Below are 14,987 nucleotides of genomic sequence, written 5' to 3' on the forward strand. Positions count from 1 at the left end.
CATCATCAAAATTTGCATTAATCATTTCGTTAATCCGACTGCAGTGAGCGAAATCGATATAAACAGCTTGTTGGATTCTTGTACATCTTCCTCGCTGACACTCCGTCATTAGCCATACGCTGTAGAAATTAAATGTAAAAGGCACATTAGGTGCTTACACAGTGGATACTGTCGCCCGCATACTGCATATCTTACAGAAAAACGGTTCCCAGTTGGCCAGTTCATGATATACTCAAAAGTACCTGCCATAGTCTTCTTATCTTAAGATGAAGTCTGCTTAGCGTTGCGACAGTGGCATCGAACATCAAATGTTCCTCGCCTTGGCAGTGTGCGGAATGGAACCGATAAGATAGCGGGGTAGGATCAGCTGAAAATTTCTACACTTCATTGTTCGCAAGCGATATGATTCGCACGGCACGCATCGCTGGCGTGCTGCAGACCATAATATGTTGCATCCATATGGTAAGTACACGAAAACACAATCCCTGTATTCAAATGTGTGTTTGTGGCTACTTTCGGTATAGAAATCGGCTTCCAGTTTTTTTCTGCTTCTGTCACCACTACTCTGTTTTGTTGTTCTACGGTCTAAATACTTCTTAATACTCAGCTTTCGCTCCCAAGGAATATGTAACCTTGTCAGATTCGTTTATATTTCCCGACTGCGCCAAAAAGCTCGAATTATCATTTGTTCTCCTATATCCTCGATCCTCGGGTAATATTTTTAAAAGTATACTGCGACATATCTCAGAAATATCACTTATTCACTATGAAACTTCCGCTTTTCATCCTATTTAATGAACAGCTGTACAACTTGATCATCATCACATAACTTTGTACAGTTTTGTCTTCCCGCTTTACAAATGTTTGCGCACATCATTAGAAATCTTATTATCTGTATAGACATATATTTCTTCAATGTGAAAAATATATTTCTTCAAAAATGATTAACAATAAAACTTCTCTTTTTTATTTACTTTAAAGCAACTATTTTACGTTGTACTTTCTTTTCCTAGGAAGCATGCAAAGTCATTTCGCGAAAACTGCGTCGCCTCAATTGATCCTTTTCTATGTCTATTTTATTACCAGTTATTTGGTCCGCCCCATTTACTGAATGGTCAGCGGGTTGGAATACCAAGCACGGGGATCCGGATTTGATTCCCGGCTGGGGTGGGAGACTTTCTCCCCTCAGAGACTGCGTGTTGTGCTGTCCTCATCATCATTTCATCCCCACTGTCGACGCGCCGGGCGCCTAATGTGGCGTCGCACTCAATGAGACTTGCGCTTGGCGAACGAACTTCCCGCCTTGGAACTCCCGGCCACGGACTCCATAGGCTCAATTCATTACCAATTATTTGAAGCATTGCATTTGTCTACCGAAATATCGTGTAACTGGAAACAAAACAATTTTGAGTATTCTGTTGTGATTTCTCCATCTGAGATTCTCCAGCGTCGCAATACAGATATTGAAATAGAAATGGTGGAAAGGGATACACCTGTCCAGCGCCTCCATTTGTAATAGTTGACACAATCTTTGCAGAATAACACTGCGCGTTGTTTAAAGGATTAGACTCTCGCTGCGGAAGGATCGAACCGAGATTCATGACAGTTAACCGAGATTTAGATTTTTGTTAGTTTCCTTACATATCTTCTGGCAGATGACAGGAGGTTCTTGTAACTGGCCTCAGCGGCTTTCCCGTCTCACCGTTGTCCATCTGATATAGTGCTCCCACTTTTAAGACCACAATGCCGACGAGATGTCAGATTATATCCTTTCTTCATCACTCTTACTTTGCTTACGAGCTGTACTGTTACCTGGATAACTGATTTTGATGAATTTGAGTGTGTGCTTAGGTGTACCTTCCCCTGTCATTATGTAGTATAACATTTTGCTTAGTACTTCTTCAAACACATTCATATGATCAGAAAGTGTTACGATTCTTTCTGCTTAATATGCTGTTGTTGATCATACTGAACAGTCTCGGTCTAACTACGTGTATCGAAAACCTTGCGATCGAGGTCGACATATTTTGTTTTGCGTTTTCTTTCTATTCTCTTTCTGTCTTACTTGGCTGTGGAAGAGGAGACAGCTTTTTTTATTTTTATTTATTTATTTTTTTTTTTTTGCTTAAAGGGGCAAAAACTCTTATTTTATTGATTTGATGCTCGTGCCAGTCAATGGTCATGCCGCAGTGCTAACACCGGTTCCCGTCAGATCACCGAAGCTAATGACAGTCGGGCCTGGCCGGCACTTGGATTGGTGACCGTCCGAATCTGCTGAGCAGTGTTAGCAAGCGGGTTGCAGTCAGCACTTGCGAGACCAGTTGAGGAGTTGCTGGACTGAAAAATAGCGGCTCCGGACACGAAAGCTAACAACGGTCGTGCGGGAGATATGCTGACCATATGTCCCTTCACATCCGCCTCCAGTGACGCCTATTGGCTGAGGATGACACGGCGGTCGGTCGATACCGATGGAACTTCCGAGGCCTGTTGGGACGGAGTTTAGTAGTAGTTTAGCTAACGTTCTTGCAAACGATGTACTACGTTGCCTTTACAGCACTTATTGATGACGCTTAGCGTTCCAAGTCAATGTCCATTCACAATATTGGGATTGATCTTGTCCACTTCTCTGCAACAATTCTACTCGCAAACAAAGAATTTATCCTACTCATTTACATACCTCATGTCTCTCCTAAGAATCGTCAGGCAGATTTTTTCTGGTGTTCCGACAGATATTAACAATTTAATTTTTGCAGTGTGTATCTGGAGTCAGTCCAAACAAATACTGCTCGTCAAGTTTTTTATGCGAAGCCTAGTGTCGACGGAAGACGTTGCGTTGCTACCTTCCTAAAATAGATTTTAAGAGCCCAATTTTACAGTACCATTCGACAGAGACGTCCAAGATTAGTCCAGCGCGACATTTGTTTAATCGATATGTATTAACAGGGGCAGTAAAAGACGAAGAAAAATCAACACTTCAGCAGTGGCTGAGCAGCGCTTCTGCATGGCGTTAGCAGCCAGCGTGGGCCAGGGAGGTGCTGTCTCTGCTGGATTACTGGAAATTCTTCGTGTTTTCATGTCCCTGTTAAAACAAATCTCGCATTAGACTAATTTGAGATCGCCCTATCGAATGAGCAAGTTACACGCCGGTTTAAGAAGCATGTTGTTTGTAACGGGACGTAAACCGAAGCTTTTTGTCGACACTGGGCGTTCATGAAAAACGCGATGAGCAGTATTCTTTTGGGGTGACTCCAGCCACATACTGGAAAATCTGAATTGTAAATATCTGTTGAAACACCAAAGTAAAATCGCCTGGTGACTCGTAGGAGGGACGCCCCTTATATGAAATCGTTGCAATACACAGTGTATTAATTACGAGCATCATATTTGTTTCATGTTGTGTAATGTTCCAGCTTTCTAGTTTTTCATTAATTTCCCGCCGCGCGGGATTAGCCGAGTGGTCTAGTCGCTGCAGTCATGGACTGTGCGGCTGGTCCCGGCGGAGGTTCGAGTACTCCCTCGGGCATGGGTGTGTGTGTGTTTGTCCTTAGGATAATTTAGGCTAAGTAGTGTGTAAGCTTAGGGACTGATGACCTTAGCAGTTGAGTCCCATAAGATTTCACACACATTTGAACATTAATTTCCCTTTCTAATTTTACATTTACATTGATGAAGAATTTTGTCTTTTCCTAGTTTTATATGCGGAAATATCAGCGCGCTATAATTTCATTTTACGTTGCACAATTTTTGTGCCCTGAGGTATCTCTGTTTGAGGTATTGAGATGGTTAGCTCCTCATTGAAATCATGTTACAGAAAAGTTGACATAATTTCGTATGATGTTCTATCCTTTCTTGTTGTGTCACGGAACTGAAATTAGTGAATCTCAACGTTGCTATTTATACTGAAAAAGTCCTAGGACAATGCGTAATTTCGTAGGGTTGTTTTCAGCATATTTACTGTCATTTGGTTCACATACCATGAAGTCAGCACCACACTACATAAAAGGCATATCTGATGATTAAAAGCGGTTTATCTGAGTATATACAGAATCAAGGTGACTAATAAAATAATCACAGTAACGCGTCCCAGTAATATTTTTCTTCGTTGTCACAATAACACAATGCTAAGACGTTATTTATAATTTCCATTCCATTATTAATGATTTGGCACGCTATGTTGTAAATTCGTCTCGAACGTAGCAGGTGTAAACAACCTTTGTACTGTTTGTAAGTTACAGCTAGTCTATCCTGTGCTAGGTTCTTCGTAGCTAAATCCAATTGAACATGGTTACTGTATTCATCCCTTGGTCTCCCTCTGCTATTTTTAACCCCAACACTTCCCTGTATAACAAAAGTGAATATTCCTTGATGCCTGAGGAAGTGTCCTTTCAACTGAATTCTTCTTTTAGTCAATTTTGCATCATAAATTTCTTTTTTCCCCAGTTCTATTCAGTACCTTCTGATGTTTCTCGGTCTGCCCTTTGAATATATACCATTTTCCTGTAACATCACATTTATAATACTTTTATTAACTCCCTCTGTGAAATGCTTATCGTCCATGTTTCATATCCGTACAACACCACAAACCAGACAAATAGTTTCAGAGTTGCTTTTCTTCTTAGTGATTGAAGTTTTATGTCCCATCAAGTTATTTTGCTGTCCATATAACACAATTCATCCACTATTTTAAGCATATCATTTACTAATCTCATTCCCTCAGCATCGCTTGATTTTATTTGACTACGTCCCTTTACCATTGTTTTACTTTTGTTGATGTTCATTTTATTATCTTTTAATCAGGACACTACTTATCCCGTTCAACTGTTCTTCCAAGTCCAGTTCTGACTCTGACACAAATGCAATGCCATTAGCAAATTTCAGAGTTTTTATTTCTTTTCCCTAAATTTAATCTCTCCTTGGAACCCTTGAATAACACCGTGGACAGGCTGCAACTCTGTCTCTCCCTTCTCAACCACTGTCTTCCTTTCAAGTCCCCCGCCTCTTATAACGACAGTCTGGTCTCTATACAAGTTATAAATAACTTTCGCATCCAGTACTTTATCCCTATTACGTACCCTCAAGTCCGTCACCGTAGCTGAGTGGACAGCGGCGCGGCTTGCAATGCCGGGGGGCCTGGGTTCGGTTCCTGGTTGGGTGGAGATTTTCTCCGCTCAGGGACTGGGTGTTTGTGTCATCTTCATCATCCTCATTTCATGCTCATCGACGCGCAAGTCGCGAAAGTTGCGTCAACTCAAAACAGTTGCACCAGGCGTTCCGGTCTAACCACCGGGAGGGCCCTCGCCACACGACATTTCATTTTCATTACCTTCAAAATTTCAAATCGCGTAATGCAGCCAAAACTGTCAACAACTGTCTCTAAATCTACAAATACCACGAGGATCGTTCAACAAGTAATGAAACCTGTGTTTTTATCGACCAATTTCGGTTGTAAAAATGCGAAATTTGTTGTGCAACATCGTGGAATAATCCTGTTTCAACCTCTATGGTTCCATGAAGTTCCAGTAGGTGCGGCTCTATACGTAGCCTCCTCAATGGCTGTAACGGAGGTGTTTTCCAAATGGAGAGGAGTCACTGAATTTCTTCTGGCGGAAAACCAGAGCATCGCCGCGGAGGTGTTTTCCAAACGGAGAGGAGTCACTGAATTTCCTCTGGCGGAAAACCAGAGCATAGCCGGTGTTCATAAAAGCTTGCAGAATGACTACAGAAACCTGATATTGAACGAAAGGACGGTGAGTTGTTGGGCGAGGAGTCTGCCATCATCGCAACAAGGTCGCGCAAAGCCGTCCGATTTCTCGATTGCCAGCCGGGCGGCCACAGCTGCGACTGCTGCACTGTTGAAACGTGCGGACACTCTCATTCGAGGTGACCGACGGATCACAATCAAACACATTGCTGCTCAGATGGACGTGTCTCTATAAGTAGTGCTTACAAACTCGTCTACAAGTTGGGGTACTCAAAGGCGTGTACTCCCTGCCGCCTCAAAGAAGACCATAAAGATAAACGAAGGAACACCTGTTCGGAACTGCTTGGGTGTTACAAGGCTGATCGTGACAATATTTTGCCGAACACTGTCACAGGTAATGAAACATGGGTTCATCACTTCGAACTGGAAGCAAAACGGCAATCCATGGAGTGACGCCACACCAACTCTCCTCCGAAGAAAAAGTTCAAAGCCGCCCCCTAAGCCAATAAAGTCATGGCGACGGTCTCCTGGGATTCTGAATGGGTTATTCTGTTTTATGTACTCCCTCGTGGTGCAATGATCAAATCTGAAACGTATTGTGTTATCCTCCTGAAATTGAGGAAGCGACTATAGCGTGTTCGTCGCCACAAAAATGCAAAGAAACATCTTCTAGATAACAACGCAAGCCCTTACACAAGTCTGCGCACCCAAGAGGAGCTTAGAAAACTTCATTGTACAGTTCTTTCTTATCGACCTTAGAGGGCGGATCTCGCCCCTTCCGGCTTCATCCATTTGGCCCAATGAGGGATGCACTCCCCGGGAAAGCACTAAGTGCATGTCGAGGATGTTACTGATGCGCAAGACTTTCGCTCCGATGTCGACCAGTAGAGGGGTACCATGCGGACATACAGGCCTTCAAATTAACGTGGCCTAAGGCCGTCGCACTGAACGGAGACTATGTTCAAAAACATTATTTTGTAACCAAAGGAGTGAGGAATAAAATGGTATATTGGAATCCTGAATAATATCAACATCCTTTCAGAAAAAAGTGTTGCATTAATTATTTAACGCCTTTCTTCCCATTATTGAACGCCTTTCTTCAACCTATCTTCTAAAATAAATCGTAGAGTAAGTCTTACATTGCATGTTCCTGCATTTCTCTGGAACCCAAACTTTTGTCAGCACCTGCCTTCTTTGTAACCGCAATTTTCATATTCTTCTTGAAGCTTGGTGGTATTTCGCCCGTTTCAAAAATGTTGCACGCCAGGTGGAATAGTTTTGTTATGGCTGGTTCTCCTAAGGATCTCAATAATTCTGAGGGATATCGTACAATCCAGGGGCCTAGTTTTCAATTGAGTCTTCCAGTGCTCTGTCCAATTCTTCTTGCAGTTATCCCCCATCTCTATCTTCATTTACTACCTCTAACCTTTGTATAATATTGCTTCAAAATTCATTTCCTTTGTAGAGCCTTTCTTCTTCTTTTGCATTTACGGCCTCATTGGACTTCAATCAGTCATTTTCTAGTCATCTTCTTCAATAAGTTTTCTTTCCGAATTTCCCACTATCTTTTCATTTGTTCTGGTCTTCTTTGCCATTCTCCATCTGTAAATACCCTTTCTATTTTTTTCTTGTTTGTCTGTTTTTTGTTTAAATAGTATTATTATGTCTTTCAGTTTTCTTAAAGTTTCTGTTTTGTTTTGCAAATCGTCTAGGGCTAATTGTAGCTCTTTCATATCCTCGCCGATTTCCTTCAGCCATCCTACTTGTTGGTTCATGTTCTAAAGTTTTTCTATAATTTCTCTTGGTTATTTGGTTTCTGGTGTCCCCATAATGTGACGAAAAACGAGATCCTTTTTCCGAATAGGATCTTTAATGGGCAGAGTTCGCTGTACATCACGTCTTTTGGCACTGTCCGCCTTTTTTATATTGCTTATTAATGCATGTTCTAGCTATTCTTCTCTCTACTTTTAAGATTTTGTCCGTTCTGTTTTTCTGGGTGACTTTGAAAAGAGTTTCGCTTCATATGTCACCTCTGATTGAACTAGCGTCTTGTAATGTTTTAATTTGGTTCTGACTGATAGACATTTTTATTTTATCTCAGTCTTTTCTAATTTTCTATTTTTGGCTTGTTATTTGATTCTGTTGCTTCCTGAATGTTACTAGCTACTAACGCTAGGTCATCGACAAATTGCAAGCAATTTAAATTTATATGACCTTTCTTATTTCCAGTTCTTATGTTTTTGAGATTTTCCTTATATTACTCCTTCATTGGGTGCTGCAAAGCACAGCTGAAAAATAATGGCGATAAACCATCTCCTCGTCTTAATCTTGTTGTAGTTGTAAATAGCTCAGATATTTCTCCTCTGAACTCTACTTTACATTTGGTTTTTGTTAAAATTAAGTTTATCGTTTTTATTAGTTTGAGATGCAGACCTAAACCCCCAGTATCTTCACCATTGAAGATATGAAAGCAATTATACGCTTTTTAGAAGTCTACAAAGGTTATGAATTGATTTGTCTTTTTATAGTAATCCATTATCAATTTCAAAGTGATTACCTGTTCTGGACAACTTCTCCAGAGTCTCAACACTCCTTGGTATTCTCCTACTGTAATATCACATTTTATTACGGAAATAACTGTAAGATGTTGTGCTGTGTGTAGGAACCAAAGACGGTACTGCTTGCATAAGGAAAGCGAACGTTATCATTTTACTATCTCTGATTCCTATTATCTCTGTTGTTGAATGTAATGTTAAGGACTCATATTTTGCTCTTGCTCTGATAAAGACGAATTGAAAATACTAACGTATTACAACTCGATAGTAAAAGTTGTATTAAGGGAAGAAATAAACAACTGTTAGTTTCCCTTAGTACCTTCATCATTTATTTTAAAATTAAGTGAGACTCGAAAGTAAATAATACTCTTTCTAGTCATTCTAATTACTATAGAAAGTTTCAGCTACACTACGTCGACGTGGAGTTGAAGAAACTCTGGGGAGATGGCGAACAAACTTGCAAATAAACACCGCGACTTTCAGTAGACTCAAGAGCACGCAGCAAGGAATCTGCCACAACCCTTCACCAACGTCTCAACACACAACAAAACACTCCAGACGAGTTTAGTTTCAACCGACATTTCAATACACCATTTGAAAACCTAAATCACAAGCTAATCTTGTCTAAAAAAACATAAAATACAATTAAAATAACAATATACTAGTTCCAGTTGAAGTTGATCTTTAACGATCGTATAGAATTCTTGAGATGACTTTGAATGTGATATCCAAAAGGGAATTTCCTCTATAGTCATCTGCATTTGATTTTTCTCCTTTTTAGGTAATGGATGGATTATAGCTGTAGTCCAATGATCTGGCAATTAATCTAGATGTAATGATGCCTTCGCAAATGTTTCACCTTCTCCACTTGCTTTGTAGTTTTTGAGCTGTGTCAAAGCTTTGTAAACTTCATGGATTGCGGGTGGGTTTATATTCCCTGCTGGTGTTTTAATAACGGTATCTGGATTTCTTTGAAATAGTTCTGAGGGATCTTCGCAATTCAGAAATTTGTTAAAAGTTTCTGCTAAAATTTCAGTATTTTTTCTAGTGCTGTAGGCCAACTGCTACTTTTATATTTTAAAATTAGTATTGCAGGAGAATTCCTTGTAGATGTCTGCTCACTATTTTGTAGTAATCTCTTTAGTTTGTCATCTCGCTGTTTGTTTCTATCATTAGAAGTATATCTTTTTGATGTTGGCGTTTAATCCTTCTTTCCTCTGGCAGTGCCAAGTGTAGTTCTTCTGGTTTATGACTCTGGTACCTTAACCAAGCTTGGTGCCTATCTATGACTGTTTTATAATACTCATCCTTCCACCATAGACTCCAAGGCTCTTTATTGCGACTACCTCTACAGTTAAGACGTGCATGCTTCTGCAGCCTTACATTTGTATTCTGACCATTTTCACGCATGTGTTAAATAATTTATCCATAGGTTTTGGCGAGTGAACTTTCGAGCATCAAAATGAATATGCCCGTATCTTTTGATTGCATTGACTTGGAAATTTAAATTATTTAAACCGCCAAGGGACCGTAGACTTTAGTATTTGACATTAATTTAAATTTGGTATCTCTACCCGGCCCATAGAAAGGTGTCTTAACAGATGGACAGACAGACATGTGGACAATAAATGGGAAGAAATATTCTTGATGTGATATAATTACAAACTAACAATTTTAGAGTTTTTTCTTTTCTTGAACTACAAAGTCTTACTTCGTGCCAAATTTTATGATTCTAAGTGACCGGAAAGTACCGTACAGCTGTCCACCCGGCTAGCCGTGCGGTCTAACGCACTGCTTCCCGAAAGGGAAGGCGTGCCGATCCCCGGCATGAATCAGTCCGGCGGATTAGTGTCGAGGTCCGGTGTGCCGAGCAGCCTGTGGATGGTTTTTAAGGCGGTTTTCCATCTGCCTCGGCGAATGCGGACTGGTTCCCCCTTTTCCGCCTCAGTTACACTATGTCGACGATTGCTGGGCAAATACTGTCTCCACGTACGAGTACACCATAATTACTCTACCACGCAAACATTACTCGTCTGGAATGATAACCCTGGGTTCGGTGTGGGGCGGCGGTTTGATGAGTGGACTGCTGTAGCCTGCTGTCGGGCTGTATACCACTCAGAGCTACGGCGGGGACAAAGCCTCTCTGTCGTTTCTAGGTCCCCAGTTCAATACATACATACATATATACCCTACAAGTTTTGATGAGTGAGTTTGCAAGTATCAAAAAGTGCAACATAAATAGCAATATGTTTTGACTGCATTGACTTAAAAGCTTAAATTTCTTACACTGGCAACAGACCGCAGACCCCAGCGCCTGACAAAAAATTTAACGTGATACCTGTTCCTGCTTCCCAGGAAAAGAGGTCTTAACACACGGATAGACGAACAGACAACAAACGGCATAAAAGTATTTTTTGTGATACAATTACAAATTAACCATTTTCGAATTTTTTCTTTATTTGTAATGTGAAACCTAGTATCTTGACAAATTTCTCGATTCTAGGTCAACAGGAAGTACCCTGTAGGTGTTGATGAGTGAGTTTTCGCGTATCGGTAAAACGTGATTTGGATTCTATTCGTGATAAAAAAAAAGTAGGGTCAAGCTTTTTGGATAGCCCTTTGGCTACGGACCACTTGTATACCGAACAGAAGGCTCGACTTAGTGTCGCTATCCTACAGTACAGTGTCAAAGTGTAAATATTGCACACTCCCTGCTACGTAGGCAAATGGAACAGATCGGTTTATTCTCTTTGCATTTGATGTGGTCTACGGTGGTTTTAAATTCTTGCGTCGTATTCCTAAGATCCCGATCTCTAACAATCTTGAAAATTTTCGCGATATTCTTATCCGTTTTCAAGATACGAAGTACAATGCTGCTCTAATTCTACACGTAAAATCTGGTATGAGGCTAAATCTAAATAATAAATAACCGAAGAATATTGTTCGAATCCTAACGATATATTCTCTAGGCACTTATCAAGAAGCATCCCAAGAACTTGTTTTTTGTGTATCAAAACCCAGCCTCGGATTTCGAGAGGCTACGCATAGCAAATGGCTGTAATTTGTGCGATGTACTCCTAAGATCCCGATCTCGAACAGCCTTGAAACTTTCCTTCATGCATTTAACTGTTTCCAAGATACAGTGGTTCAAAGTTACTCTACTTGTACACGTAAACTCCGATCTGAGGCGAAAATATAATTTATAAAGTGACGGAACATGGAAAAATATGCTGTAAAGTTTCTCCGTTGTTGTCAGGGAACCCCATGTTGTAGTACTGCACCTCAAATACGGTCTTACGTGTAAAATTAGTTTTCGTTATTTCAATTTCACATAAGTAAACTACCTAAATTTTACTGACAAATACTTTTCTTTCCATGTGAGATACACGCCATGCTGGAGCAGGAAAATGAAGCGAACCACAGAAAAAATGCCCCTACCGGAGCACCAAAAATGCGAAAATGTTCCTATTGATTTAAAACAATCTGACTGAAAAATGGGGTACCAGCTTCCTCATTCTACCTGCCTCAGCACTTAAAAAATTTACCAAAAAATTGTAGCATGCGAACATATTCTCGCTTTCTTATGCTATGAGAGAAGAAAAAAGTGGCAGGAGCGAAGAGACGGAAAAGTAATAAACACTGGAAAATAGTAGAAACTAGTTGCGCTACAAAAAGAGTGAAGGAGACAATGGCAATGTGAGAGAAAGATAGGGACATAGTGGCAGTGGGACATAGTTGACAGTGACGGAACAATGCTAGGAAAAGAGTGAAGGACACTGTGCCACTGGGTTGGGGGGGGGGGGGGGCGATGAGAGAGAGAGAGGAATAATGAGAAAGATACAGCGGAAGTGGGTGAGAGACAGAGACAATGAGAGACAGAATTTATGACAATGACAATGAGGGAGAGAATGAGATATTAGCAGTAAGAGAGAGCAAGAGGGAGACAGTGACAGTCAGAGGAGACTAGTAGGAGGAGAGGACGAAGGGGACTGTGGCTGTGACACAGGAGACAATGACAGGGAGACAAAAGGAGATAATGACAATGAGTTGGGCTGAATGGGTGAGTGATAAAGGGCAACTGATTGAGGATAAATATGAGAGATGCGTTTTTAAGGAGATGTGAGTGATTTACAGTGGGAGTTTGAGGTGAGTTGCATTTAAAAAAAGGAGCTAATATGTTCGCATGCAACAAGTTTTAGGAAATTTTTAAAGGTACTGTAGAAAATAGAATGAAGCAGCTGTTGTCACTTTTCAGTCAGAGTCTTTTAAATTTAATAGGAACATATTTAAAGTAAAGTAAAGAAAGAGATTGTCAATAAAAATCAAAGAAATGAGTAAATTGTCTTGAAAGAAAATAATAATATTACTTTCAACACGTTACTTAAGTTTTAATATTTCCTTTGGAGGCAGCCTTCAGTTTCTAAAGAGTCCACTCCAAACAAGTTTGATTAAGATCATGATTTCCCGTAGCCATAAAAAAATGGTTCAAATGGCTCTAAGCACTACGAGATTTAACATCTGAGGTCATCAGTCCCCTATACTTAGAACTACTTAATCCTAACTAACTTAAGGACACCACACACATCCGTGCCCGAGGCAGGGTTCGAACCTGCGGCCGTAGCAGCAGCGTGGTTCCGGGCTCAAGCGCCTGGAACCCTCGGTCACAGCGGCCGGCGTTCTGTAGCCATCCCCTCACGTACAAAATAAAGGTTATGCTATTACAAAAACTCTTAAAAATAAATTTTTGGACACATAAAATGAAATCAGGAACAAAGCAATCAAATGCTGTACATCTCATGTTTGTAACATATGAAGTTACTTATGTAACGGAGCTCTTTGCAGTGGTTGCTGACCAATCAAACTTTAATATTTTGTCCTCAGTAATCTTCTCTCTATTTTAATAAAAAAATATGTCAAGTTCTACTGTAAAGAACACTTTACTCATAGATTTATTGTTAGCATTTTAAAAAAGTTTTTTAGAAGCAAAAGTATAACAGAATTACTGAACACATAATACAGAAGCTCTAATTCAGTGAGAAACAAGTTGGATTTCCGAAAAATTTGTCAACCGAAAAGACTAAATACATCTTGAAAGACGATATATTAGAATTTGAAAATCAGAAATTGTTTCTTTGCATAATATTTAATCTTTTTTGATGTTTAAAATATTATTTTCTCGTACGAAGTTAAAAAACTATGGAACAATTCAACCAGAAGATTCACTGTTTTCATCTTATGTCATGAGTGAGTAGTGTGTACCACAACCATGTCCTTTGTACGATGATAAATATTCCGCCTTTCATCTAATCGAGTATAGTCCAGCAAAGGGTTCAAATCTGAATTTTTGTGTTCTGTCTTATATACAGTAGCTATCTCTCGCTTCAACTGTCCCTGGTTGCAAATGTTGCCTGTATTCTTGCGTATGACACAAGTGTAGGAATAAAAAGTAACAATAGTCTGACCGAAAGAGCATTTACTCAAATACTTTATATGAGGGATGTTCAAAGGGAAAGGTAAGAAACAACACTGTGGGTATTACTGAAGTCTTTGTTCAAAAGTGATCACCAGAGGCCTGAGAACAACTATCGCACTGTTTCACGAGCCGAAGGATTCCCTGTTGCCAGAACTCCTGAGGCTGTGACGGGAGCCAGGCCGCCATTGTGTCCAGTTCGTCCTCCGAGTTGAAGCGCTTCCCTCTGAGATGTTTTGTATAGCCGACCAATCACATGGAAGTCACAAGCCGACAAGTCCGGGCTGTAGGGCGGATGCTCGAGCTGCTCCCTCTTGAACTTGGCCATTTAACTTTCTGTGGCCTTGGAAAGGTGTGGAAGCGCATTATCGTGGAGTAGTATGACTCCCTCCGTGAGCAGCCCATGCTGTTTGCTCTTGATGGACTTGCGTAGTTTACGGAGTCTCTCACAGTACACGTCACTATTAATTGATTGTCCGTGGTCGAGGAATTCGAGGAGTATCGGACGTTGGGATTCGAAAAAGACGGTGAGCGTCACCTTACATGCTGAGTGCACACATGTGCGTCCCTAGATGTCTCATACATTACCCCAAAGTGGTACATGCAAATTTCAACCGGTTTGGTTGTTACGACGTATCGTACGTTTTCATTTGAACACTCCGTATAATATCAACATATGGTTTAAAGCACAAAATTGTCATTAATTTTAGTAAATATCAATACACAGAGCGCAGCAGTTCTCACGAATGCTAAATTCTATAACTCTAACGTACTGAAGCAATGAAAGGGGAGAAGTAGAAAGTATTCAGATTTTTCGATTACGAATGAATCAGAACCTGATACGGAAAAAAGAATATAGTTGCATTACTTTCGTTATACTTCTAGTAGACATAAATACGAGATGTATAAGTGAACTAAAATACGAATATAATTTGAGAAATATTCCATTCACTAATTATTATTGCGATCCTTTTATTAAAACCACAAGTTACGGAAGTATATTATAGAAGTTCCGTCCCTGAAATCGCAGGTCAGAAGAGAGCTTAGATGTCGTTACACATATAGAGTTTTCGGTAATAATCTTTCGGTTTGTTTCGAAAGGTATCTGTGCAGTCTGTGTATAGTACCAGATGTGGCCGTGAGACCTGAAATTTCATTGCGAAAATCATTCGAAGCTGAGGGCTGCCCGGTGAGCACTGATGTAATGCACGTTCAGAATTACGTTGAGAGAAACAATAATAAACGGAAAAGTGCGAATAAG

General features: G+C 40.3%; 1 protein-coding gene across 2 annotated transcripts in view; it reads left to right on the plus strand.

Annotated features, from left to right (window-relative positions):
• The first annotated feature begins 399 nt into the window (after positions 1–399).
• LOC126235638 (tetraspanin-6-like) overlaps positions 400–14,987 on the plus strand; it is a 156,225-nt gene continuing 141,637 nt past the window's right edge. For both annotated transcript variants that reach the window (XM_049944355.1, XM_049944363.1), the window contains exon 1: positions 400–462. In XM_049944355.1, coding sequence (XP_049800312.1) covers positions 403–462 — 60 coding nt within the window. In that variant the 5' untranslated portion in view covers positions 400–402. The remainder of the gene's footprint in view (positions 463–14,987) is intronic.

Source organism: Schistocerca nitens, chromosome 1 (assembly GCF_023898315.1).
Source record: "Schistocerca nitens isolate TAMUIC-IGC-003100 chromosome 1, iqSchNite1.1, whole genome shotgun sequence".
Lineage (NCBI taxonomy): Eukaryota > Metazoa > Arthropoda > Insecta > Orthoptera > Acrididae > Schistocerca > Schistocerca nitens.